A 27,096-nucleotide genomic window follows, 5' to 3' on the forward strand; every position below is an offset into this window, starting at 1 on the left:
GGGCAGGCATCAGCCAGGACCAGCAGCCTTCAGTCGGAAGCTGGTAGTGGTAGGAGGAGGAGCTCCGACTACTCTCAGAAGTGTGCCCTTGGCGCTTGCTCTGTTGCTTTTTTTTTTATTTTATTTTATTTGTTGCTTTGTTTTGTGTTTTTCTTTTGTGTGTGTGTGTGTTGCTTTTTCTTATTTTTCTTTTTCTTTTTTGTGTGTGTTGTTTTCCCCCTTGTATATCACCCATGGGGAACTGCCTGCGCCCCAGCGCTGGCCTCAGTTGTACCTTCTGCGAGGCTTGTAGCCAGTCTGAGGAATCCACCATTCCAGAGCCTGCTGTGTTACATCCCAGAGTGGCGGAGGTGCAGGACGTGCAGCCCGTAAAACCAAAGAGGCGCAAAGGTAAAGAAGCCACGGGCACCATTTTCTCTCTGGCACATCTCTGGCCACCACCTCTCCCACCTTCCTCCCATCCCCTCACCCCAGAGACATCCTCAGGTTCCAGCTCCCTCCTGCCTATAGCCAGCTTTCCTGGGGCTGGGCATGGGGGACAAAGGCTATTCCTGCCTCTTGTCTTCATTGTTGAGCCTTCTTGCTTGAGGCCTTTTTGGTCTAGTCTCTCCCTTTCCTGGATGAAAATTCAGATACTCCAGTTTTGGAGTCTCCATCCCATTCTCTAGCCTTACCTATCCAGCTACTGTGGCACCTCAGTGAAGGAGCTGGTTAAAGGCCCAATCATTTCTTTTCTCCTATTTAATAAGGAAGCCAATAATTGGGATAATTCAGACTCAAATATTTGGAGACTTCTTAAATTTAAAGTAGAGTTTGCCATGGAAGGGATTATATGGTGTTCTTAATAGATGGTTTGAAGTCACCTTGACAGAAGCAGCTTTATTTCTTCCAATTGTCATTTGAAAACCGAAGGAAAAATTGAGGGACATGCTTAAAATGACTGCAAAACGTATGAAATGTTACTGCCAGAGCTGTAAAAAAGTTTTTGTTGTGGTTTTACCCAAAAGTTTAGCCCTGGAGCTCTGATTACTTTAAAATTCCCACTTTGACATGAATGTCTCTTCAGCCCTACTCCAGTAACTTCACGGGCTTTGTTTACTTCCTTGTTCTGAAAGACAGGTAGAGCTAACTCATGGTTACAGGTTCCAAAAGAGATGAAATGTCTTTAGACTTGAATTTGTAAGGTAAAGACTTGGAGTTAGAAGGCCAGACCCTGCCTGTGCAAAAGAGTTTGTTTTCATGGCTCCCCTTCCTACAGGATGGAAAAGGGGAGGAGAGAGGAAGCATTTCATTTTTTTTGCTATGGTCAAATTGAAGACAAAAACTAACACCTGTAAGACAGGAGAGGAGCATCTAGTTACAAAATCAGTCAAACATTTGCATATAACTATATTCGTTGAACAAATGAAAGCTACCAGACTCAGAAAACCAGAGATGCTAATGGAACTGACATTAGTAACCAGGGTTTTCTACTGAGTTGAGCCTCCAGGGTGACTTCCAATAACAACCACCCTTCCCTCCACACACACTTTTCTCAGGACTGGAAAGCTCAGGCAGCCCAGGATGAATAATGCAGTCACATAGAGGGGCATGGTGACCACAGGTGGGCAGCAGCAGGGATGGGCATTGTGAGCCACTGGGTGGGGCTGTGGGGTGGGGCATTGTGAGCCACTGGGTAGAGCAGGTACTTACTGTAAACCCTGCCTATAGGTAAAAAGACCTTAATGTTATCGTACTTCAATTGTCCCATACCTTCCTTCTGAACCATCCCTTCCCTATGGTACACACACCCTCAGTCTGAGGGGTGTGAGGGGTAATGGCACAGGGATCCACCATCTTGTCTTGCCACCACTCAAGACACAGACATGGCTTCTGTTTGTCAGTCCTTATTAAATGTTTATTTCTAAGAAAAAAAAATAAGCTGGTACATCTACATAAAGGAGAAGTATGGAGCTGTAAAAAAGAGTAAGATGTCTTTTTATTGCTATGGAGTGATTCCCAAGATAGGGTACGCAGAAAAGCAAAGAGAACATGCAGTAATATACATGAAAGAAAGCAGGGGAAATGATGTGTATTTCATTATTTAAAAATAAAAGCCAATGTTGGGGAAGTCTTGATGATGACCTGTGACAGTTTCCTTCTAACTTCACTGGGCAGCCAAAGTGCATATTTTCTCAAAATTTTATTTTGCTATGGGTTCTGCAGAGGATGCTAACTGTGCACTTTTCGCCTTTGAGTTAGTCTGAGAAAGCTTTGCTTTGTGATTCATCGTGCATTACGCGGTATCCAGACTGCTCTTTCATTTTATTCTATCCTCTCAATGTTTTGAGTCAGGTATAAAAAGGGAATTATACTGTGTTACATATGAGGAGGCTGGTTCTAAGAAGAAGACTCAGTACCTCAAGAGTGTAAATTCTAGATATATGGCATATAAAACTAGAATTTATAAAAAGGTGTGCATATGACCTTTAAATAGGACCTTTTCTAAAAAAAAAAAAAACTTTTTTTTTTAATCTTACTAAAGCAATTAAGCCTCAGGATGAAAACAGCAATATTAGATAATGAGAAATAAAATGGGGATACTTGTGACACAGTAATGCTTTTTATTTTGAAAAGACAGGGTCTTGCTTTGTCACCCAGGCTGGAGTGCAGTGGCGTGGTCATAGCTCACTGCAGCCTCAATCTTCTAGGCTTGAATGATCTTCCCACAACAGTCTTCCATGTAGCTAGGGATACAAGTGCTCACCGCCACATCCGGTAATTTTTAGTTTTTTTGTAGAGACGAGGTCTCACTGTGTTGCCCAGGTTGGTCTCAAACGTTTGACCTCAAGCAATCCTTCTGCCTTAGCCTCCAAAAATGTCAGGATTACGGCCATGGGCCAGCACACTTAGCCCAGAAATGTTCCTAAAAGTCTGAAACAGTAAGTTAACTGCTATTAAGAAATATATAAAAAGATAAACATATACTATGATATATGAAATGTCACCATTCAGTCATGGTCACAACAGTGATTAAAATATCCAACAGTTCAGGCAAGTCTGAGAACTGAGAGGGACATACAGGATTGGTTTGGAAGCCAGAATTAGGATTGTCAGAGCTGGGAAAGCAGAAGCAAGGCAAGAGTGTGCACAGGAGTGGGGCACGCAGCAGCTCCGTGGTATGCCGTGTGTCCTCTTTTATGGCAGGCCAGCTCCAGCCCAGCAGATGAGAATCACCAGATGGGTGGAAAGAGTGGATTCAGGTAAAATCTCAGACCGTGCATCATAACGGAGAGACTTAAAATGTTTGCCTTATGGGTCATAAAACTAATAAAAGTGACAACATAGGGATAATAGAGTAGGTCAGTAAATGCGGTAAGCCACCTGCCACCTCTCCAGAACATCAACCATCCCACAGAAATACTGGGGCAGCAGGATTTCACAAAGCTTGTGAGAAGAGCTCTCGGTCCAGGGTCCAGGGCATGATCTAGAGGACTCAGGTGTTCCAGGATCTCTATCCCCAGGGAACCAACTACATTATTACCTCAGATTTATCGCTCCTCACTGTGGTGACTCTGGGCAAGTCACTCAAAATGTCTGAGTTTTAATTCACTGAATTGGAAAATATGGGTTGTAGCCCCTTCCCTGCCTGTCCCTTGGGGCTGACTTGGGCATCAGGGAAATCACAGATCTCTGTCATGAGCTGGAAATCATGTGGTTATGGAAACTGTAAAGTCACTTTCCATCCTACCCTGCACAGAGACATGGAAGCTCCCTCTCTGTATTCAACCACTACCAAGTATCTGGATGATTCTTCCCGACATTGATTGAACATTTTAGGGCATTTCCAAAAACATGAGTCTTTTTAAGGCTTTATCTGCATTTCATCCTTTTAGACACTATAGACCTTAGTAGGTCTATAGCCTATATCTACTAACGTTTTCACATCTGAGAATAGGGAAGAGAGGCACAGATAGGTTCATATCCCTCTCCCAGGTATGTGCAGATTCTAAGTAGGATTTGAACCCAGCCTATTTTTGGTAATTTGGAACTTCTGCTTTTCTATATTGTCTCCTCTGAATAAAGGTATCTGCCTGGAAAAACAAGCCTTCCTAGAACCCAGATCTAATTCAGGTAGCATTGAAAAGCAGTCGGTGAAAACTGGGATCGAAAGTTTAAACTGAGAAAGTTTTTACTAATTTCTCTGTGTCCTCTGCCAGCAAAATGTCAAGCACTGTCTTTATTATAATAAATTTCTGCCTTGCAGGTTTGGCTCGCCGTGTCAGGAGCTGGGTAGCCAAAAAATGGAGACAAAAGAAAAGGTGCCCCAATAAAAATGAAGGTAGGGTAGAAATTATATCATTAAGTTTATTGAAGCAAATAATTCCAGTTTACTCATCCAGTGTCCCATATGAGAGAAACTCAGTAAATGCTATGTCATGTTCTTCATTTCTTTCATTTGTGCCCATTTAATGCATTAAATCAATGGGTGATGCAACTACACAAGTAAAGTTATGTTGACAACTTAGAGTTTGTTTTTTTGTTGTTGTTGTTTCTTTGTTTTTGTGAGAAGGTCTCATTTTGTCACCCAGGAGTGCATTGGTGCAATCACAGCTCATTGCAATCCTGACCTCCCCATGTTCAGGTGATCCTGCTACCTCAGCCTCCCAAGCAGATGGCTGTAATGCGCATGCTTTATACCAAGCTATTTTTAAAACTTTTACTTTTTTCGTAGAGACAGGGTTTCACCATGTTGCCCAGCTTGGTTCACTTTTGATAGTAAAGGACATCTCAAATATTTAGACATTTGCTTTCAGTTTGGGCAATTATGAATACAGCAGTTATAAACCTTCTTGTGTCTTGTTTGGAAACATAATTTTTAAAATGTAACTAAGGCAATGCTAAAATTATGGTTACTTGCTTTGCTTGTATGGTAAGACGACGTTTCCTTGTAAGAATTTTGGTAGAATTTACCGGTGAATTCATCTGCAGGTAGTGTTTTTTTTTTTTTTTTTCAATTTCTAAAATATAGGCCTATTCAGATGATTCGTTTATCCTGAGAAGACTTTTAACTTTCTGAAACAGATCCAAAAAATTAGCTCATTTCATATAATGTATCCAAGTGTGAGCACAGATGTGTTCACAATATTCCTTTCTTAGTATTTTTTGATTCCACTCGTCTTCAACTGATATTATTAGTACATCGTGACTTCCTTCTTTTCCTTTCTGGTTAGACAAGGTAGAGGTTTATCAATGTTATTGATCTTTTCAAAGAACTGGTTTTTGGTTTTGTTGATTTTCTCTGATGATTTCCTGTTTTTTATTCCATTAATTTCTGCAATCATTATGTATTTTTTTTTTCTATTTAACATTACACTGCTGTTTTTCCATTGCCCAAGGTGAAAGCTAGATTATGAATTTAGATTTTTCTCATTATTGACACAGCATCATGAATGTTACTGAATATAATATCATGAAAATGCACAGTTAATAAGTAAAATAATAAATATGTATGCTTTACTACAATTTTAAAAATACAACAGCATAGATGATAAATGTAGTGGCAGGATATGTAGATCCACAGAAGTTAAATAATCCTGTAACATTTCATAAAATGTTGGGATTTGCCTAGACCTTCACATGGGCAGCAGGTGTGATGAGATGCTCTCACTGAGCCATACAGTGCCTTTCTGTATTAACCAGTTCTCAGACTATTTCAAACTGATGAGGTTGCCCTAGCTAGAAAGCCAAGGCTCTTTCATTTCTTTCTGCCCCTCTCCTTTGCCTTCCTTCAACACCATGGAGAGTGGTCCAGCAGCAGCTCAATCCATGCTTGTCAGCAGCCGAGCTCCATACACTGCAGCTTCGGTCCACATCCCCCAAGCCTCCTTCTGATATTCCTCAGCAGCACCAATGCACTGTCACTCTGTGTTCTCTTAGGTCCCGTTGAGGTCCTCCAGGACTGCGTCCATGAAGACATCAAGGACGAGGAGCTCCTGGTGAGATGCATTTGTTCATGTTGAGGAGAAATGTCTTTCTCTGGGGCTTCTAGAATATCAAGTGAATATCATTTTTGACTGCCATTGTGAATCAGACCTCAGTTGTCATGGCCTCTAGCCACTAGCGACCAGTCACTGGAGTTTATGACCAACTGGGGCCTGATTGATGATGTCAGTCAAAAGATGACATCACTGACAAACTAGTAGTGAGCCTATTTCTCAGTAGCAACATTTTCTTCCTGAAAAATAATTTTGTATTTGGCAGCCAACACGGACTTGCTAAATATCCCATGAAAACCCACTGCCTCGGTGGCTCACACATGGAATCCCAGCACTTTGGGAGGCTGAGGCAGACAGGGCCAATATAATGAAACCTCATCTCTACTATAAATACAAACATTAGCCGGACATGGTGACAGGCACCAGTGGTCACAGCTACTTGGAAGGCTGAGTGAGGCAGGAGAATTGCTTGAACCCGGGAAGCTGAGGTTGCAGTGAGCCGAGATCATGCCACTGCACTCCAGCCTGGGTGACAGAGCAAGAATCTGTCCAAAACCAAAGACAAAAAGCCACAGCCCTTTCTCCAAGCATCCTCTATGCTTTATTTGGGGGTCAGTGACTTGATCACTGTTTGATACCTGGTTTTCTAACACCACCAAGTGAATAAAAGGCCTGTGCAGTCAGGACCCAGTATGATCTGATCCTCATGATGGTCTTTTTCCCTCTTACTGCAGGCGGAGGCGTCATGTGAGGATCACCACCGTACGTATTCTTTGTTTGACATAGCTTCATTGGGATGTAGTTGACATGCAACCCAATTCACCCATTTAAAGTTGGTGATTTGGTGTTTTAACTATATTTATAGGCTATGCACGCATGTTACAATCTAATTGTAAAACCTCTTCATTCCTCCTCAAAGAAACCTCAGTAGTAGACACCCCTCTATTTTTCCCAACCTTGCACCCCCAGTTCTAGGCAGCCCTAATGTACTTCTTGTTTCTATATACAGTGCCTTTCTGTATTAACCGGTTCTTAAGGTGACTATTTCACAGTGATGAGGTTGCCGTAGCTAGGAAGCCAAGGCTCTTTCATTTCTCTCTGCCCCTCTCCTTTGCCTTCCTTCAGCACCAAGGAGAATAGTCCAGCAGCAGCTGAGTCCATGCTGGTCAACCGCCCAGCTCCATACACTCCAGCGCCCGTCCACGTTCCCCAAAGCTCCTTGTGAGATTCCTCAGCAGCACCAGTGCACTGACTGTCACCCTGTGTTCTCTTAGGTCCTGTTGAGGTCCTCCAGGACTGCGTCCATGAAGACATCGAGGACGAGGAGCCCCTGGTGAGATGCATTTGTTCATCTTGAGGAGAAATGCCTTTTTCTGAGGCTTCTAGAATATCAAGTGAATATCATTTTGACTGCCATTGTGAATCAGACCTCAGTTGTCATGGCCTCTAGCCACTAGCGACCAGTCACTGGAGTTTATGACCAACTGAGGCCTGATTGACGATGTCAGTCAAAAGATGACATCACTGACAAACTAGTAGTGAGCCTATTTCTCAGTAGCAACATTTTCTTTTTGAAAAGTAATTTTGCATTTGGCAGCGAACATGGACTTGCTAAATATCCCATGAAAACCCACTGCCTCGGTGGCTCACACATGGAATCCCAGCACTTTGGGAGGCTGAGGCAGACAGGGCCAATATAATGAAACCTCATCTCTACTATAAATACAAACATTAGCCGGACATGGTGACAGGCACCAGTGGTCACAGCTACTTGGAAGGCTGAGTGAGGCAGGAGAATTGCTTGAACCCGGGAAGCTGAGGTTGCAGTGAGCCGAGATCATGCCACTGCACTCCAGCCTGGGTGACAGAGCAAGAATCTGTCCAAAACCAAAGACAAAAAGCCACAGCCCTTTCTCCAAGCATCCTCTATGCTTTATTTGGGGGTCAGTGACTTGATCACTGTTTGATACCTGGTTTTCGAACACCACCAAGTGAATAAAAGACCTGTGCAGTCAGGACCCAGTATGATCTGATCCTCATGATGGTCTTTTTCCCTCTTACTGCAGGCGGATGCTGCACGTGAGGATCACCACCGTACGTATTCTTTGTTTGACATAGCTTCATTGGGATGTAGTTGACATGCAACCCAATTCACCCATTTAAAGTTGGTGATTTGGTGTTTTAACTATATTTATAGGCTATGCACGCATGTTACAATCTAATGGTAAAACCTCTTCATTCCTCCTCAAAGAAACCTCATTAGTAGACACCCCTCTGTTTTTCCCAACCTTGCACCCCCGGTTCTAGGCAGCCCTAATGTACTTCTTGTTTCTGTATACAGTGCCTTTCCGTATTAACCGGTTCTTAAGGTGACTATTTCACAGTGATGAGGTTGCCGTAGCTAGGAAGCCAAGGCTCTTTCATTTCTCTCTGCCCCTCTCCTTTGCCTTCCTTCAGCACCAAGGAGAATAGTCCAGCAGTAGCTCAGTCCATGCTGGTCAACCGCCCAGCTCCACACACTCCAGCGCCCGTCCACATTCCCCAAAGCTCCTTGTGAGATTCCTCAGCAGCACCAATGCACTGACTGTCACCCTGTGTTCTCTTAGGTCCTGTTGAGGTCCTCCAGGACTGCGTCCTTGAAGACATCGAGGATGAGGAGCCCCTGGTGAGATGCATTTGTTCATCTTGAGGAGAAATGTCTTTTTCTGGGGCTTCTAGAATATCAAGTGAATATCATTTTTGACTGCCATTGTGAATCAGACCTCAGTTGTCATGGCCTCTAGCCACTAGCTACCAGTCACTGGAGTTTATGACCAACTGAGGCCTGATTGACGATGTCAGTCAAAAGATGGCATAACTTACCAACTGGTCGTGTGTATATTTCTCAGTAGCAACATTTTCTTGTTGAAAAATAATTTTGTATTTCCCAGGCAGCATAGACCCTTGCTAAGTATTCCAAACCCACTGCATTTTCAGTAAGCATCCCCTATGCTTCATTTGGGGCCAGTTACTTCCTCAATGTTTGACATCTGGGTTTTTCTTGAGACAGTGTCTCTCTGTGTCACCAGGCTATAGTGCAGTGGTGTGATCTTGGATCACTGCAACCTTCACCTACTGGGTTCAAGCAATTCTGCCTCAGCCTCCCGAGTAGCAGGGACTACAGACTCACGCCACCACCACACCCAGCTTTTTTGTAATTTTTTAGTATAGATGGGGTTTCACCATGTTGGCCAGGGTGGTCTTAATATCTTGACCTCATGATCTGCCCTTCTTAGCCTCCCAAAGTGCTGGATTACAGGTGTGAGCCACCACGCCCCGCCCACCATCTGGTTTTCTGTTACCGCCATGTTAATAAAAGACCTGTGCCAACAGGATTCAGCATGATGTAATCCTCACAATGTTTCTTTTTCTCTTATTGCAGGAGTGGTCTGTGGGCTACTATTACCATTGTACGTATTCTTTTTCTTTTAAATAGTTACTTAGATGTAGTTGACATGCAAACCAATTCACCCATTTAAAGTAGGTGATTCAGTGTTTTTATTATATTTTCAGGGTTGTGCAACCATTGTTACATTCTAATTATAGAACCTCTTCATTCTGCCCCAAGAAACCTTATTAGTAGTGACTCCTCTGTTTTCCCGAACTCCTGCAGCCCTGGTTCGAGGCAGCCCTAATCTACTTCCTGTTTCTATAGTATGCTGCCTTTCCATATTAGCCAGTTCTTCAAATGACTATTTCACAGTGATGAGGTTGCCCTAGCTAGGAAGCCAAGGCTCTTTCATTTCTCTCTGCCCCTCTCCTTTGCCTTCCTTCAGCACCAATGAGAATAGTCCAGCAGCAGCTCAGTCCATGCTTGTCACCGCCCAGCTCCACATATTCCAGCCCACGTTCCCCAAAGCTCCTTGTGAGATTCCTCAGCAGCACCAGTGCACTGACTGTCACTCTGTGTTCTCTTAGGTCCTGTTGAGGTCCCCCAGGACTGCAACCTTGAAGACACCGAGGATGAGGAGCCCGTGGTGAGATGCATTTGTTCATCTTGAGGAGAAATGTCTTTTTCTGGGGCTTCTAGAATATCAAGTGAATATCATTTTTGACTGCCATTGTGAGTCAGACCTCAGTTGTCATGGCCTCTAGCCACTAGCGACCAGTCACTGGAGTTTATGACTAACTGAGGCGTGATTGACGATGTCAGTCAAAAGATGGCATAACTTACCAACTGTAAGTTGTATATTTCTCAGTAGCAACATTTTCTTCCTGAAAAATAATTTTGTATTTTCCAGCCAGCATAGACACTTGCTAAATATTCCAAACCCACTGCATTTTCAGTAAGCATCCCCTATGCTTCATTTGGGGCCAGTGACTTCCTCAATGTTTGACATCTGGGTTATTTTTGAGAGAGTCTCTCTGTGTCACCAGGGTACTGTGCAGTGGTGTGATCTTGGATCACTGCAAGCTCCACCTATTGGCTTCAAGCAATTCTACTGCCTCAGCCTCCCGAGTAGCTGGGACTACAGGCTATACCACCACCACACCCAGCTTTTTTGTAGTTTTTAGTATAGATGGGGTTTCACCATGTTGGCCAGGGTGGTCTTAATATCTTGACCTCATGATCTGCCCTTCTTAGCCTCCCAAAGTGCTGGATTACAGGTGTGAGCCAACACGCCCCGCCCGCCATTTGGTTTTTTGATACCGCCATGTATCAGAAAAGACCTGTGCCAACAGGATTCAGCATGATGTAATCCTCACGGTGTTTCTTTTTCTCTTATTGCAGCAGAGTACTGTGGACCGGGATTACCACCGTACGTATTCTTTTTCTCTTAAATAGTTACTTAGATGTAGTTGACATGCAAACCAATTCACCCATTTAAAGGAGGTGATTCAGTGTTTTTATTACATTTTCAGGGTTGTGCAACCATTGTTACATTCTAATTATAGAACCTCTTCATTCTGCCCCAAGAAACCTTATTAGTAGTGACTTCTCTGTTTTCCCGAACCCCTGCAGCCGTAATCTACTTCCTGTTTCTGTAGTACGTTGCCTTTCCATGTTAGCCAGTTCTTCAAATTACTATTTCACAGTGTTGAGGTTGCCCTAGCTAGGAAACCAAGGCTCTTTCATTTTTTTCTGCCCCTCTTTGCCTTCGTTTAGCACCAGGGAGAATAGTGTAGCAGTAGCTCAGTCCATGTTTGTGAACCGCGCAGCTCCACACACTGCAGCCCCCGTCCACGTTTTCCAAATCTTCTTGTCAGATTCCTCAGCAGCACCAGTGCACTGACTGTCACTTTGTGTATTTTTAGGTCCTGTTGAGGTCCTCCAGGACTGCGTCCTTGAAGACATCGAGGACGAGGAGCCCCTGGTGAGATGCATTTGTTCATCTTGAGGAGAAATGTCTTTTTCTGGGGCTTCTAGAATATCAAGTGAATATCATTTTTGACTGCCATTGTGAATCAGACCTCAGTTGTCATGGCCTCTAGCCACTAGCGACCAGTCACTGGAGTTTATGACCAACTGAGGCCTGATTGACGATGTCAGTCAAAAGATGGCATAACTTACCAACTGGTCCTGTGTATATTTCTCAGTAGCAACATTTTCTTCCTGAAAAATAATTTTGTATTTCCCAGCCAGCATAGACCCTTGCTAAGTATTCCAAACCCACTGCATTTTCAGTAAGCATCCCCTGTGCTTCATTTGGGGCCAGTGACTTCCTCAGTGTTTGACATCTGGGTTTTTTTTTTGAGACAGAGTCTCTCTGTGTCACCAGGGTACTGTGCAGTGGTGTGATCTTGGATCACTGCAAGCTCCATCTACTGGGTTCAAGCAATTCTGCCTCAACCTCCCTAGTAGCTGGGACTACAGGGTCACGCCACCACCACACCCAGCTTTTTTGTATTTTTTTAGTATAGATGGGGTTTCACCATGTTGGCCAGGGTGTTCTTAATATCTTGACCTCATGATCTGCCCTTCTTAGCCTCCCAAAGTGCTGGATTACAGGTGTGAGCCACCACGCCCCGCCCACCATCTGGTTTTCTGTTACCGCCATGTTAATAAAAGACCTGTGCCAACAGGATTCAGCATGATGTAATCCTCACAATGTTTCTTTTTCTCTTATTGCAGGAGTGGTCTGTGGGCTACTATTACCATTGTACGTATTCTTTTTCTTTTAAATAGTTACTTAGATGTAGTTGACATGCAAACCAATTCACCCATTTAAAGTAGGTGATTCAGTGTTTTTATTATATTTTCAGGGTTGTGCAACCATTGTTACATTCTAATCATAGAACCTCTTCATTCTGCCCCAAGAAACCTTATTAGTAGTGACTCCTCTGTTTTCCCGAACCCCTGCAGCCCTGGTTCCAGGCAGCCCTAATCTACTTCCTGTTTCTATAGTATGCTGCCTTTCCATATTAGCCAGTTCTTCAAATGACTATTTCACAGTGATGAGGTTGCCCTAGCTAGAAAAAAGGCTCTTTCATTTCTCTCTGCCCCTCTCCTTTGCCTTCCTTCAGCACCAAGGAGAATAGTCCAGCAGCAGCTCAATTTATGCTTGTCAGCCGCCCAGATCCACACATTCCAGCCCCCGTCCACGTTCCCCAAAGCTCCTTGTGATATTCCTCAGCAGCACCAGTGCACTGACTGTCACTCTGTGTTCTCTTAGGTCCTATTGTGGCCCTCCAGGAGTGCGTCCATGAAGACATTAAGGACGAGGAGCCCGTGGTGAGATGCATTTGTTCATTTTGATGAGAAATGTCTTTTCCTGGGGCTTCTAGAATATCAAGTGAATATCATTTTTGACTGCCATTGTGAATCAGACCTCAGTTGTCATGGCCTCTAGCCACTAGCGACCAGTCACTGGAGTTTATGACCACTGGGGCCTGATTGATGATATCAGTCCAAAGATGACATCACTGACAAACTAGTAGTGAGCCTATTTCTCAGTAGCAACATTTTCTTTTTGAAAAGTAATTTTGCATTTGGCAGCGAACATGGACTTGCTAAATATCCCATGAAAACCCACTGCCTCGGTGGCTCACACATGGAATCCCAGCACTTTGGGAGGTTGAGGCAGACAGGGCCAATATAATGAAACCTCATCTCTACTATAAATACAAACATTAGCCGGACATGGTGACAGGCACCAGTGGTCACAGCTACTTGGAAGGCTGAGTGAGGCAGGAGAATTGCTTGAACCCGGGAAGCTGAGGTTGCAGTGAGCCGAGATCATGCCACTGCACTCCAGCCTGGGTGACAGAGCAAGAATCTGTCCAAAACCAAAGACAAAAAGCCACAGCCCTTTCTCCAAGCATCCTCTATGCTTTATTTGGGGGTCAGTGACTTGATCACTGTTTGATACCTGGTTTTCGAACACCACCAAGTGAATAAAAGACCTGTGCAGTCAGGACCCAGTATGATCTGATCCTCATGATGGTCTTTTTCCCTCTTACTGCAGGCGGATGCGTCACGTGAGGATCACCACCGTACGTATTTTTTGTTTGACATAGCTTCATTGGGATGTAGTTGACATGCAACTCAATTCACCCATTTAAAGTTGGTGATTTGGTGTTTTAATTATATTTATAGGCTATGCACGCATGTTACAATCTAATTGTAAAACCTCTTCATTCCTCCTCAAAGAAACCTCATTAGTAGACACCCCTCTATTTTTCCCAACCTTGCACCCCCGGTTCTAGGCAGCCCTAATGTACTTGTTTCTATATACAGTGCCTTTCCGTATTAACTGGTTCTTAAGGTGACTATTTCACAGTGATGAGGTTGCCGTAGCTAGGAAGCCAAGGCTCTTTCATTTCTCTCTGCCCCTCTCCTTTGCCTTCCTTCAGCACCAAGGAGAATAGTCCAGCAGCAGCTGAGTCCATGCTTGTCAACCGCCCAGTTCCAGACACTCCAGCCCCCGTCCACGTTCCCCAAAGCTCCTTGTGAGATTCCTCAGCAGCACCAATGCACTGACTGTCACTCTGTGTTCTCTTAGGTCCTGTTGAGGTCCTCCAGGACTGCGTCCTTGAAGACATCGAGGACGAGGAGCCCCTGGTGAGATGCATTTGTTCATCTTGAGGAGAAATGTCTTTTTCTGGGGCTTCTAGAATATCAAGTGAATATCATTTTTGACTGCCATTGTGAATCAGACCTCAGTTGTCATGGCCTCTAGCCACTAGCGACCAGTCACTGGAGTTTATGACCAACTGAGGCCTGATTGACGATGTCAGTCAAAAGATGGCATAACTTACCAACTGGTCGTGTGTATATTTCTCAGTAGCAACATTTTCTTCCTGAAAAATAATTTTGTATTTCCCAGCCAGCATAGACACTTGCTAAGTATTCCAAACCCACCGCATTCTCAGTAAGCATCCCCTATGCTTCATTTGGGGCCAGTTACTTCCTCAATGTTTGACATCTGGGTTTTTCTTGAGACAGTGTCTCTCTGTGTCACCAGGCTATAGTGCAGTGGTGTGATCTTGGATCACTGCAGGCTCCACCTACTGGGTTCAAGCAATTCTGCCTCAGCCTCCCGAGTAGCTGGGACTACAGGCTCACGCCACCACCACACCCAGCTTTTTTGTAGTTTTTTAGTATAGGTGGGTTTTCACCATGTTGGCCAGGGTGGTCTTAATATCTTGACCTCATGATCTGCCCTTCTTAGCCTCCCAAAGTGCTGGATTACAGGTGTGAGCCACCACGCCCCGCCCACCATCTGGTTTTCTGTTACCGCCATGTTAATAAAAGACCTGTGCCAACAGGATTCAGCATGATGTAATCCTCACAATGTTTCTTTTTCTCTTATTGCAGGAGTGGTCTGTGGGCTACTATTACCATTGTACGTATTCTTTTTCTTTTAAATAGTTACTTAGATGTAGTTGACATGCAAACCAATTCACCCATTTAAAGTAGGTGATTCAGTGTTTTTATTATATTTTCAGGGTTGTGCAACCATTGTTACATTCTAATTATAGAACCTCTTCATTCTGCCCCAAGAAACCTTACTAGTAGTGACTCCTCTGTTTTCCTGAACCGCTGCAGCCCTGGTTCGAGGCAGCCCTAATCTACTTCCTGTTTCTATAGTATGCTGCCTTTCCATATTAGCCAGTTCTTCAAATGACTATTTCACAGTGATGAGGTTGCCGTAGCTAGAAAAAAGGCTCTTTCATTTCTCTCTGCCCCCTCCTTTGCCTTCCTTCAGCACCAATGAGAATAGTCCAGCAGCAGCTCAGTCCATGCTTGTCAGCCGCCCAGCTCCACACATTCCAGCCCACGTTCTCCAAAGCTCCTTGTGAGATTCCTCAGCAGCACCAGTGCACTGACTGTCACTCTGTGTTCTCTTAGGTCCTGTTGAGGTCCCCCAGGACTGCAACCTTGATGACACCGAGGACGAGGAGCTTCTGGTGAGATGCATTTGTTCATCTTGAGGAGAAATGTCTTCTTCTGGGGCTTGTAGAATATCAAGTGGATATCATTTTTGACTGCCATTGTGAGTCAGACCTCAGTTGTCATGGCCTCTAGCCACTAGCGACCAGTCACTGGAGTTTATGACTAACTGAGGCGTGATTGACGATGTCAGTCAAAAGATGGCATAACTTACCAACTGGTCGTGTGTATATTTCTCAGTAGCAACATTTTCTTCCTGAAAAATAATTTTGTATTTTTTAGCCATCATAGACACTTGCTAAATATTCCAAACCCACTGCATTTTCAGTAAGCATCCCCTGTGCTTCATTTGGGGCCAGTTACTTCCTCAATGTTTGACATCTGGGTTATTTTTGAGACAGAGTTTCTCTGTCACCAGGGTACAGTGCAGTGGTGTTATCTTGGATCACTGCAAGCTCCACCTATTGGGTTCAAGCGATTCTACTGTCTCAGCCTCCCGAATAGCTGGGACTACAGGCTATACCACCACCACACCCAGCTTTTTTGTAGTTTTTAGTATAGATGGGGTTTCACCATGTTGGCCAGGGTGGTCTTAATATCTTGACCTCATGATCTGCCCTTCTTAGCCTCCCAAAGTGCTGGATTACAGGTGTGAGCCAACACGCCCCGCCCGCCATCTGGTTTTTTGATACCGCCATGTATCAGAAAAGACCTGTGCCAACAGGATTCAGCATGATGTAATCCTCACGGTGTTTCTTTTTCTCTTATTGCAGCAGAGTACTGTGGACTGGTATTACAACGGTACGTATTCTTTTTCTCTTAAATAGTTACTTAGATGTAGTTGACATGCAAACCAATTCACCCATTTAAAGTAGGTGATTCAATGTTTTTATTATATTTTCAGGGTTGTGCAACCATTGTTACATTCTAATTATAGAACCTCTTCATTCTGCCCCAAGAAACCTTATTAGTAGTGACTCCTCTGTTTTCCCAAACCCCTGCAGCAGTAATCTACTTCCTGTTTCTGTAGTACGTTGTCTTTCCATATTAGCCAGTTCTTCAGATTACTATTTCACAGTGTTGAGGTTGCCCTAGCTAGGAAACTAAGGCTCTTTCGTTTTTTTCTGCCCCTCTCCTTTGCCTTCGTTTAGCACCAGGGAGAATAGTGTAGCAGTAGCTCAGTCCATGCTTGTGAACCGCGCAGCTCCACACACTGCAGCCCCCATCCACGTTTTCCAAAACTCCTTGTCAGATTCCTCAGCAGCACCAGTGCACTGACTGTCACTTTGTGTATTTTTAGGTCCTGTTGAGGTCCTCCAGGACTGCGTCCTTGAAGACATAGAGGACGAGGAGCCCCTGGTGAGATGCATTTGTTCATCTTGAGGAGAAGTGTCTATTTCTGGGCCTTCTAGAATAGAAAGTGAATATTATTTTCGACTGCTATTGTGAATCAGATCTGTTTTCATGGCCTCTAGCGACTAGCCACCAGTCACTGGAGTTTATGACCAATTGAAGCCTGATTGACGATGTCAGTCAAAAGATGGCATAACTTACCAACTGGTCGTGTGCATATTTCTCAGTAGCAACATTTACTTTCTGAAAAATAATTTTGTATTTTCCAGCCAGCATAGACACTTGCTAAGTATTCCAAACCCACTGCATTTTCAGTAAGCATCCCCTATGCTTCATTTGGGGCCAGTGACTTCCTCAGTGTTTGACATCTGGGTTTTTTTTGAGACAGAGTCTCTCCGTGTCACCAGGGTACAGTGCAGTGGTGTGATCTTGGATCACTGCAAGCTCCATCTACTGGGTTCAAGCAATTCTACTGCCTCAGCCTCCCGAGTAGCTGGGAGTACAGGCTTACACCACCACCACACCCAGCTTTTTTGTAGTTTTTAATATAGATGGGGTTTCACCATATTGGCCAGGGTGGTCTTAATATCTTCACCTCATTATCTGCCCGCCTCAGCTTCCCAACATGCTGGGATTACAGGTGTGAGCCACCGCGCCTAGCCTGCCACCTTGTTTTCTATTGTCACCAAGTGAAAAGACCTGCACTAGTTGCCCTCAGCATGCTCTGATGCTCATGGCATTTTGTTTCATTTTCTCTTGTTGCAGACCACCACGGCAGCCCCAAGTCTCTAATGTAAGTGTTCTTTTTCTTAAACCGCTTTATTAACAGGTAGTTGACATGCCAAACAATTCACTCAATTAAGGTGGGTGGTCTCGGGTTTTTACTCTATTTACAGGTTTGTGCAGCCATTGTCACAGTCTAATTTTAGAATCTTATCATTCCCCCTCAGAGAAACCCCATAGCCATTAGTAGCCACTTCTCTTTTATTTCAACCCCACACCCCTGGCCCTAGGCAGTCGCTAACCTACTTTTTGTTTCTCTAGATTATCCTTCTTTGGCAGTCTCTTTTATAATTATATTTGATTTCATTTTCCGACATACATGTGCAGGATGTGTAGGTTTGTTACACAGGTCAAAGTGTGGCTTGTTGTGCTGCACCTGTCAAGCCTTCACTTACGTATTAAGCCCCACATTCATTAGTTGTGTATTCTGATGCTCTCCCTCCCGCTTGCCTTCCAGCAGGCCCCAGTGTATTTTGTTCTTCTCTTTAACATTGTACATATTCTAATACCACTTCTTCCTAATGACAGAACTAAGTGATGAGTCGGGATTTTCTTGCTTGCTTTTGTCTGGAGAACACCTGGCTTCAGGTTCCTGATAGGTGTGAGGATCTGGGGCGTGGTGTGAGAAACAGATGGCTCCGTGAAGAACTTGGCTCTGGGACAGGAGAATCTTTGTCCTGCCCTATTGATGCTACTGTTGAAATAGGTTTTTGTTTCCTTCTGAAAACCTTCACACTCAGAGAGCCAAGGTAGCTGCAGTCATGATGAAGATCAAGTGGACCACATGATAGTTTGAGGGGTATTTTTGGAGCATGCGTTCTGTGGAAATGCATTGCTTTTCAGTAAAACTTGGTTGTCCTGTATGTGTCAGTATTTTTCCAATGGAACAAAAGAATGAAACTGTTTGGGCAATGTCACTTGTTCACCCCAGAAGTGATTTTCTCAGGACCAGATTGTCCTAGATATCTTTAATCTAGATGAAGCTTCCCAGTGGTTCTCACGCTGCTGGTTGTGTGAGTCAAGGAAAATGTCGGTGTTACGAACACTGAGGTTCTCAGAATTCATGGACAGCTGCTCAGTGGACTCCATGGGAGAGAGCAAGAGTGAGCCTCATGCTAGACCTGAAGGGGAACATGATATAGAGGATCAGAGGGAAAGAAATGAGGACATTTGGGACATTGTTAAAAGAGAATGTCAAGGTTGCAATGTTAGGGGCATCAGTTCAGCATCATCACCAGGGCCCAGGCATGATGAGACCCTTTCTGGGGAGGAGTGAGTGGGACTTGGCCTTCCTCTTATTCAAAAGCTTGGTGTGAACATCACCCTTAATTCCTCGAGAAAGGGGCTTCCTTTCTGTCCCATGTCTTCTCCATCTCTGTGTGATGGCAATGACACCAGCAGAAATTGCTGAGAGGGGCAGAACAGGAATCAGGTCCCCATCATTCTGACACAGAGCAGACAGGACACAGTCAGTAGGAGTGGACCTAAGGGTCAGGCCTGACACAGAGAGGTCCCAGGCCTGATCTTCTTGGGGCTGAGACAGGTAAGTTTTTATTTTTCACCTTTTTTGGAAGTCTTCTGAGGAATGTTTTTTCAGTAGACCCTGTTGGCCAATGGTCTTCTGGCCCAGAAATGCTTTTCAACTGGACAGTTTCCCAGCTCTTGGCCTGGGCAGCTGCAGCACTCCCAAGTAGCAGGGCAGGTGGGGAGGGACATGAGTTCCAGTGCAGGGTGATCTCAGCAAAGAGCTGGGGACTAATCCCAGAGTCCAGGTCATTGTTCCAACTCTTCTGTGGATCCATAACATCTCAGTTTCCACTTATTTTGGCAATGGTTTAAAATCTTCTGTCTGAAAGTCTGCGTCTTCCCACAGGTGAATAGAGGAACCCTGGCTATGGGTGTTTACTAGCATAGCAGTGACTGTGTTTTCCTCATTTGTCCTTACCTTAGAGCTCAGTCCTGGGACGGACACATTAGGCTCCATGGATGTTTTAATGAACACACCCCTGGGATGAGCTCTGGGTCACCCCTTGGCTGGGACCTAGGCAGGTGTAGAAAGGTGTTCTTCTCAGCCTGCTCAGCCTGTTGAGCCCCACACTCTTCCTGGAGCCTGCCCAGCTTCTGAGTCAGGGTCCCTGGAGATGAGGACAAGCTCCTGAGGACAGTGAGGTGCCCCTACCCCTCTGCTCCTGCTGCTCTGATCTATTCTAGACAGGGTGTGCAGGGCCACGCTCTTACTGGGTGCAAGCTCGTTTCTGCTGGAATCCCTGTGGACCTGGATGTTGTCCTCACTGTCCTATCCCCAGCCCCACACAGTGACTGGCCCTTCTGCAGATGCCCAGGAAGTAACCGTAAATGTGTGGTAGGATCAGAGCAGCAAACAGTTCTGCAGAAAACACCAGGAGAGGGGAGTCAGGTCTTCCTCATGTCTGGATCTCTGGAGCTGTCCCATCTAGTGTGCTTCTCAGTCATATACATGCCTCTTTTTACTTAAATAAACTTAAAGATATACAATGAAATATTTAAAACCTCATCACAACAGCCACCATGCAGTGGCCCAGCAGCCATACAGCAGAGAGCATTTCCATCCCCACAGAATGCCATCTTGCATGTCTGCTGTGAGCCTGGCCCAGGTTCTGACTGTTGGACTCATCTCCCTGAAAGCGGGCACATCAAAGTTGGGATCTCAGGGTTGTGGGATCGGAGGTGAGACCTATCATGGGCCAGTGGAAGGAAAAATGGAAAGGTGATTCCTTCAGCTTCTTTTTCTTACTTGAAGGCTGGAAAGTGTGAGCAATGCCTTCTTGATCTCTGGCTCCACAGAGCTTGGAGGGAGTCTGAGAACACTGAGGAAAGCTCAGGGTGACCTCTTGTAATCCAGTGTGACCTCACCTGGAGTAGGAGGGTTGGTGAGTTACTCTCTGAAGTAACTTCTTGCTGAGATTTGTGTCTCTAAAGATTGGCCAGTGGACACCATCCATGAGGGAAGCTGCAGTAGGACAATTTCTGCAGGTAGAAAATGATACCCTAGGCTGGGTGCAGTGGCTCATGCCTGTAATCTGAACACTTTGGGAGGCTGAGGTAGGTGGATCAAGACAATCCTGGCCAACATAGTGAAACTCCGTCTCTACTAAAAATTAGCATGCGCCTATAGTCCCAGCTATTCGGGAGGCTGTGGCACATTTGTAGCCACCACTTCCCACCCCTACCACAGATTCTGAGATGAGGCTTCTTTCTTTCCAGTTCTCTAATTTTTAGGGAAACCAAGAGTTCCTTCCCACAGAAGACGGCATTATACTATCTCCTGTCTTCAAAAATTAGGCTTCCGTTGTTCTCTATGTTGATATTTATAAGTTAAGTGCTGGACCTTTTATTCACAGATTGCTAAAAGTTGTACAGGAAACTTCATATGATAAAATGTGCTGATGGCACATAATTCTGTCCATGCTATGGATGACATTTTTGTCTTTGGAGGATCCTCATTTTACATAATAAGATGCAAAACTAAGTGGGCATTCTCTATCCAGTCTGGGGCACTTCATTAAAGAACTGAGTTTGCTGCTGTCATTTGCTTTTCTTCATGAGACCTTTGAACCACCTAAATATTGCCAGCACCCTCTTTTGGGACCCTGACATCTGAGAGGGTGAGATGGCACAAGTGCAGACATCCCTGGTTCCTTCCTGAAATTTCCCTCCTCCTCTAATCATTTTCTTCCTTAAGGGAACTGCTCTGACTGCTAATGACTTGTTTAGACCTCTTCAGGTTTGGACTGTCATACACAGAATAAGTCAATATGTGATTCTCGGTGTCTGGCTTCTTCGCTCACGTTATGATTTGAAATTCATTCATGTTCAAGTGTAACTGTAGGTCTTCCATTTCCTCATTGCATACTGTTCCACTGTAGTCACGTATTACAGTTTATCCACTCTACTGTTGATTGACATAGAATTTTCTTTTGTTTTTAAATAATTATGGCTGTGAGGAGTAATGTTGCTTTAAGTATTTTTGTCAATGGTTTTGGAATAATACTGGCACTCATTTCTGTGAAGTAGATTGTTAGAAGGGAACATATCTTTTAGTGTCACGAATAGTGCCAAATACTTTTCAGAATGGTGATGCTAATTCATGCTCCTGTAGCAGCATATGTGAGGAGACATTTCTTTAAATCCTTGTAAACTCTTAGTTTTATGTTTCCCTAAAAATTACATCACTAAGGTTAGTCTTTCATTTGTATAGCATCTTACTTAAAATTTCTAACCAAAAATTTTGTTTTAATCTAATGATGCAGGCCAGTAGGTTTGTGTACGCCCATCTGACCCCAGCCACGTAAGTAATCATTAATCAAAATGTCACTGTGCCACATGACTGTACTTGATAACAGCTGCTTACGTTATTAAAATGTGAAGGATAACTGATATACATTTAAGTCACGGATACTACGCGGTCACTTCTCTATGTTGCCTCCTTGAAGCATCACAGTCACTTTGAGGCATAATTAGTTTGGTTCTATTCATTATACAGATGAGGAATGTGAGTCTCAGTTAAGTAAATTATTCACGAGACACGCCCACATCTGGATCTCTCTGACACCACAGGCTAATCTGTAAACGAACGTGCTGCACTGCCTGTAGTGACGAAGTAGACTTGCTGTAAAGTGAAGTTTGCTTCCGCAGCTGGGCATGTGAGCTTAGCGGGGTTGCTGTGACCCATTGCTTTATGGGTTTGAGATTGGTGTTGCAGAAACCCAGTTGGAGAAGCTCTTGGCTGAGGGAGTGAAAAATGACTGAAAGGATAGATGAGTGCATTTGAAGGATCATGCTTCCATGGAGCATGTTGTCGAGCCTCTTGGAATAAGAACAGATACAATCAAACAGTCACCCTGTCCTCAGTTGTACCATTCATTAAGCATCAGCATGCCATGAAGTGCGCTCCCTGTTGTGTTGCGGGGACATAAAATCTATCCCAGGCTTCTGTGGCCGCCCATTCTGTCCCATCCAGTGAAGCTCCGTTCTGTTCATTGGTCTACATCTCGGTTTCGGTATTAGTACCATGCCGTTTTGAGTACTGTAGCAGTTGACTAAGTTTCTGATCAGGTTTTCAGTATTCATTGAGAGAAGCAGAACCTCATGCGAACAATCCACAGCACACCATGCCCTCATACTGCTTTGTTTCTGTGTTGCAGGTAGTGCCGATGTTCCATCTGAAGTGTGACTGGTACGTATTCTGGAATTATTGTCAAGGAAAAAAAGCTGGTTTCAGTGTGCAGTGCCACCCTGATTCTGGGATTGTGATAGGAATAAGCATAGTGAAAGTGTTTTTTAAAAACCTGAGTTCCCCAGGGAAAAATCATGGCCAAATTTTGAGGCAGCAGCTGTGCTCCCTTCTGGGTGGCACTGAGTTGGGTGCTTGAGGATTGGCGGTGTCTTGTGTGAGGCTGCATCATGTGTGTGAATGTGTGTGCTTCTGCGCAGACGAGGCTGTTGTTTTCTCAGGAGAGATTTCCCATTTACACAGCCCAGTCGCCAGTGTCCACTTTTAAAAAATAAAATCCAGCCCCACTCTACTGTCTGTACAGTGACTCCTGCACCCTCACCAGAGCCATCCCTGGGTCTGGTTTATTATCCTCACTGCTCAGGTGGAGAACCTGAAGGGCCAAGGGGTGGCCCCAGCTCCTGAGTTTCTGAATGAAAAAGTGAAAACACAAACCCAGTGGTGTGGGCCTGTGCTGACACTGGCAACTACTGGCATGCTCTTAGTCACAGGGTGTTCGCCACCACGCAGGGAGTCCAGCATTTATGTAGAAGCCCTAAGGAGGCCCCAGACACTGCCTGCCCATCGTTATAAAGTGGCCTCCGTGGCTGCACGACCCAGGGCACTTACAGGCACATCTCCCCACAGACCGGCGTAGCCATCAGTGTGAAAGCACAAAGATCCCCAGGTGTTCGGGTTGGCTCACAGATCCTTTTTTGTTTGGGGAAGCTGTGCAGGATGAGCAGGTTCGGTACATATGTAAACGTGTGTCATGAGCATTTGTTGTACAGGTTATTTCATCATCCACGTATTCAGCCTAATATCAGTTATTTTCCTGATCCTCCCCCTGCTCCCACCGTCCACCCTCCAGCAGGCCGCAAGCTCACAAATTCTGAGAGGAGTGGGGGACCAGTGAGGCCCACTTTAGTTGTGAAGTTAATTTGCTCAGCAGCTGGCCAAAGCATATAAGGAACCCTGATATCTTTTAGTAGATGTAGTAATATCTTCCCAAGCCCGAAAATGCTCAAACCTGCCAGCTGAAAATTGTGAGAGGGACAGGTAGGAACTCTGTGCAGCACTTGGTTGGTAGCCTGGTTTCCACCCCGTCGTGGCAACTCTTGTGCATGTGGGTTAAAGACCCTCAGCCTCAACCCAAGCCTCCGCCATGAGGTGACTCACTATTGGCTGACTATGCAGCGTATGGCCACCAGCCCTAGTGAAACAAAACGTTGCTTTAAAACAAGTTATGTATTTATAATGTTTACTCATTGTTTTGTAATCTCTGCTCTCTGTGGTTATGTCTTTCTATTAATTTCTGATATTAATTTTGTGATTTCCCTTTTTTCTTGATAAATCTCACTAATGACTTATGTATTAGACTTTTCTTGAAAACAACTGTTGGCTTTCATCTAGGGCTGGGGCGTCATTCACAGCTGGATCATCATCCACGGCTGAGTCATCATCCACCGCTGGGGCATCAGGGACATCATCCACAGCTGGGCATCATCCACAGCTGGATCATCATCCAGGGCTGAGTCATCATCCACTGCTGGGGGCGTCATCCACTGCTGGGACTTTGTCCATGGCTGGGGCATCGTCCACTTCTGGGGCATCGTCCACTGCTGGGACTTCGTTCATGGCTGGGACATCAACCACTGCTGGGACTTCATCCACGGCTGGAGTATCGTCCACTGCTGGGGCATCGTCCACTGCTGAGACTTCGTCCACCACTGCTGTGACATCGTCCACGGCTGGGGCATCCACTGCTGGGGCATCGTCCACTGCTGGGGCATCGTCCACTGCTGGGACTTTGCTTATGGCTGGGGCATCGTCCACTGCTGGGACTTCGTCCATGGCTGGGGCATCATCCACTGCTGGGACTTCGTCCACGGCTGGGGCATCGTCCACGGCTGGGGCATCGTCCACTGCTGGGACTTCGTCCACGGCTGGGGCATCATCCACTGCTGGGACTTCATCCACGGCTGGGGCATCGTCCACTGCTGGGACTTTGTCCATGGCTGGGGCATTGTCCACTGCTGGGACTTCGTCCACGGCTGGGGCATCATCCACTGCTGGGACTTTGTCCATGGCTGGGGCGTCATCCACTGCTGGGACTTTGTCCACGGCTGGGGCATCATCCACTGCTGGGACTTCATCCATGGCTGGGGCATCGTCCACTGCTGGGGCATCATCCACTGCTGGGACATCATTCATGGCTGGGGCATCAACCACTGCTGGGACTTCATCTACGGCTGGGGCATCGTCCACTGCTGAGACTTCATTCACCACTGCTGGGACATCGTCCACGGCTGGGGCGTCCACTGCTGGGACTTCGTCCACGGTTGGGGCATCGTTGACTGCTGGGACTTCATCCACGGCTGGGGCATCGTCCACTGCTGAGACTTCATTCACCACTGCTGGGACATCATCCACGGCTGGGGCATCCACTGCTGGGACTTCGTCCATCGCTGGGGCATCAACCACTGTTCGGACTTCATTCACGGGTGGGGCATCATCCACGGCTGGGGCATTGTCCACTTCTGGGACTTCATCCACGGCTGGGGCATCATCCACTGCTGGGAATTCATCCGTGGCTGGGGCATCTTCCACTGCTGGGGTATCGTCCACGGCTGGGGCATCGTCCACTGCGGGGGCATTATCCACTGCTGGGACTTCATTCATGGCTGGGGCATCGTCCACTGTTGGGGGCATCATCCATTGCGGGGACATCATCCACTTCTGGAAGCATCCACTGTGGGGGCATCCACTGCTGGACTTCGTCCACAGCTGTGGCATCATCCACTGCTGGGACTTCGTCCATGGCTGGGGCATCAACCACTGCTGGGACTTCGTCAACGTCTGGGGCATTGTCCACTGTTGGGACTTCATCCACGGTTGGGGCATCGTCCACGGCTGGGGCATCGTCCACTGCTGGGACTTTGTTCACGGCTGGGGCATCATCCACTGCTGGGACTTTGTTTACGGCTTGGTCATCATCTGCTGGGACTTTGTCCATGGCTGGGGCATCATCCACTGCTGGGACTTCATCCGTGGCTGGGGCATCATCCACTGTGGGGCCATCATCCACTACTGGACTTCATCCACGGCTGGGGCATCCACTGCCGGGGCATCATCCACTACTGGACTTCGTCCACGGCTGGGGCATCCACTGCTGGGGCATCATCCACTGCTGGACTTCGTCCATGGCTGGGGCATCATCCACTGCTGGGACTTCGTCCATGGCTGAGGCATCATCCACTGCTGCGACTTTGTCCATGGCTGGGGCATCGTCCACTGCTGCGACTTCGTCCATGGCTGGGGCATCGTCCACTGCTGGGACTTCATCCGTGGCTGGGGCATCATCCACTGCTGGGACTTCGTCCATGGCTTGGGCATCATCCACTGCTGGGACTTCATCCATGGCTGGGGCATCATCCACTGCTGGGACTTCGTCCATGGCTGGGGCATCATCCACTGCTGGGGCATCATCCACTGTGGGGGCATCATTCACTACTGGACTTCATCCACGGCTGGGGCATCCACTGCCGGGGCATCATCCACTACTGGACTTCGTCCACGGCTGGGGCATCCACTGCCGGGGCATCATCCACTACTGGACTTCGTCCATGGCTGGGGCATCATCCACTGCTGGGACTTCGTCCATGGCTGAGGCATCATCCACTGCTGCGACTTCGTCCATGGCTGGGGCATCGTCCACTGCTGCGACTTCGTCCATGGCTGGGGCATCGTCCACTGCTGGGACTTCATCCGTGGCTGGGGCATCATCCACTGCTGGGACTTTGTCCATGGCTGGGGCATCATCCACTGCTGGGACTTCATCCATGGCTGGGGCATCATCCACGGTGGGGGAATCATCCACTGCTGGGACTTCATCCACGGCTGGGACTCCATCCATGGCTAGGGCATCATCCACTGCTGGAGGCATCATCCACTGCTGGGACTTCGTCCATGGCTGGGGCATCATCCACTGCTGGGACTTCGTCCACGGCTGGGGCATCATCCACTGCTGGGACTTTGTTTATGGCTTGGGCATCGTCCACTGCTGGGACTTCATCCATGGCTGGGGGCATCATCCACTGTGGGGGCATCATTGACTACTGGACTTCATCCACGGCTGGGGCATCCACTGCCGGGGCATCATCCACTACTGGACTTCATCCATGGCTGGGGCATCCACTGCCAGGGCATCATCCACTACTGGACTTCATCCACGGCTGGGGCATCCACTGCCGGGGCATCATCCACTACTGGACTTCATCCACGGCTGGGGCATCCACTGCCAGGGCATCATCCACTACTGGACTTCATCCACGGCTGGGGCATCCACTGCCAGGGCA

The 27,096-nt window shown here is 46.3% G+C and overlaps 1 protein-coding gene across 10 annotated transcripts in view; it reads left to right on the forward strand.

Moving 5' to 3' along the window:
- The window catches only part of LOC103791252 (uncharacterized), a 35,477-nt gene that overhangs the window by 602 nt on the left and 7,779 nt on the right, over positions 1-27,096 (forward strand). The window contains exons 2-24 of one of the 10 annotated variants that reach the window (XM_078336540.1): positions 212-390; positions 4,247-4,321; positions 5,920-5,978; positions 6,713-6,740; positions 7,253-7,311; positions 8,045-8,072; positions 8,585-8,643; positions 9,400-9,427; positions 9,936-9,994; positions 10,750-10,777; positions 11,274-11,332; positions 12,091-12,118; positions 12,632-12,690; positions 13,424-13,451; positions 13,961-14,019; positions 14,776-14,803; positions 15,310-15,368; positions 16,125-16,152; positions 16,652-16,710; positions 17,470-17,497; positions 21,777-21,814; positions 22,671-22,702; positions 24,152-24,223. In XM_078336540.1, coding sequence (XP_078192666.1) covers positions 234-390; positions 4,247-4,321; positions 5,920-5,978; positions 6,713-6,740; positions 7,253-7,311; positions 8,045-8,072; positions 8,585-8,643; positions 9,400-9,427; positions 9,936-9,994; positions 10,750-10,777; positions 11,274-11,332; positions 12,091-12,118; positions 12,632-12,690; positions 13,424-13,451; positions 13,961-14,019; positions 14,776-14,803; positions 15,310-15,368; positions 16,125-16,152; positions 16,652-16,710; positions 17,470-17,496 — 1,014 coding nt within the window. In that variant the 5' untranslated portion in view covers positions 212-233 and the 3' untranslated portion in view covers position 17,497; positions 21,777-21,814; positions 22,671-22,702; positions 24,152-24,223. Of the gene's footprint in view, positions 1-31; positions 391-3,024; positions 3,243-4,246; positions 4,322-5,919; positions 5,979-6,712; positions 6,741-7,252; positions 7,312-8,044; positions 8,073-8,584; positions 8,644-9,399; positions 9,428-9,935; positions 9,995-10,749; positions 10,778-11,273; positions 11,333-12,090; positions 12,119-12,631; positions 12,691-13,423; positions 13,452-13,960; positions 14,020-14,775; positions 14,804-15,309; positions 15,369-16,124; positions 16,153-16,651; positions 16,711-17,469; positions 17,498-21,776; positions 21,815-22,670; positions 22,703-24,151; positions 24,224-27,096 lie in introns of those variants that run through there. The other 9 variants (XM_078336538.1, XM_078336548.1, XM_078336543.1 and 6 more) reach the window with 9 other exon arrangements.

Source organism: Callithrix jacchus, chromosome 1, assembly GCF_049354715.1.
Source record: "Callithrix jacchus isolate 240 chromosome 1, calJac240_pri, whole genome shotgun sequence".
Taxonomy (NCBI): domain Eukaryota; kingdom Metazoa; phylum Chordata; class Mammalia; order Primates; family Cebidae; genus Callithrix; species Callithrix jacchus.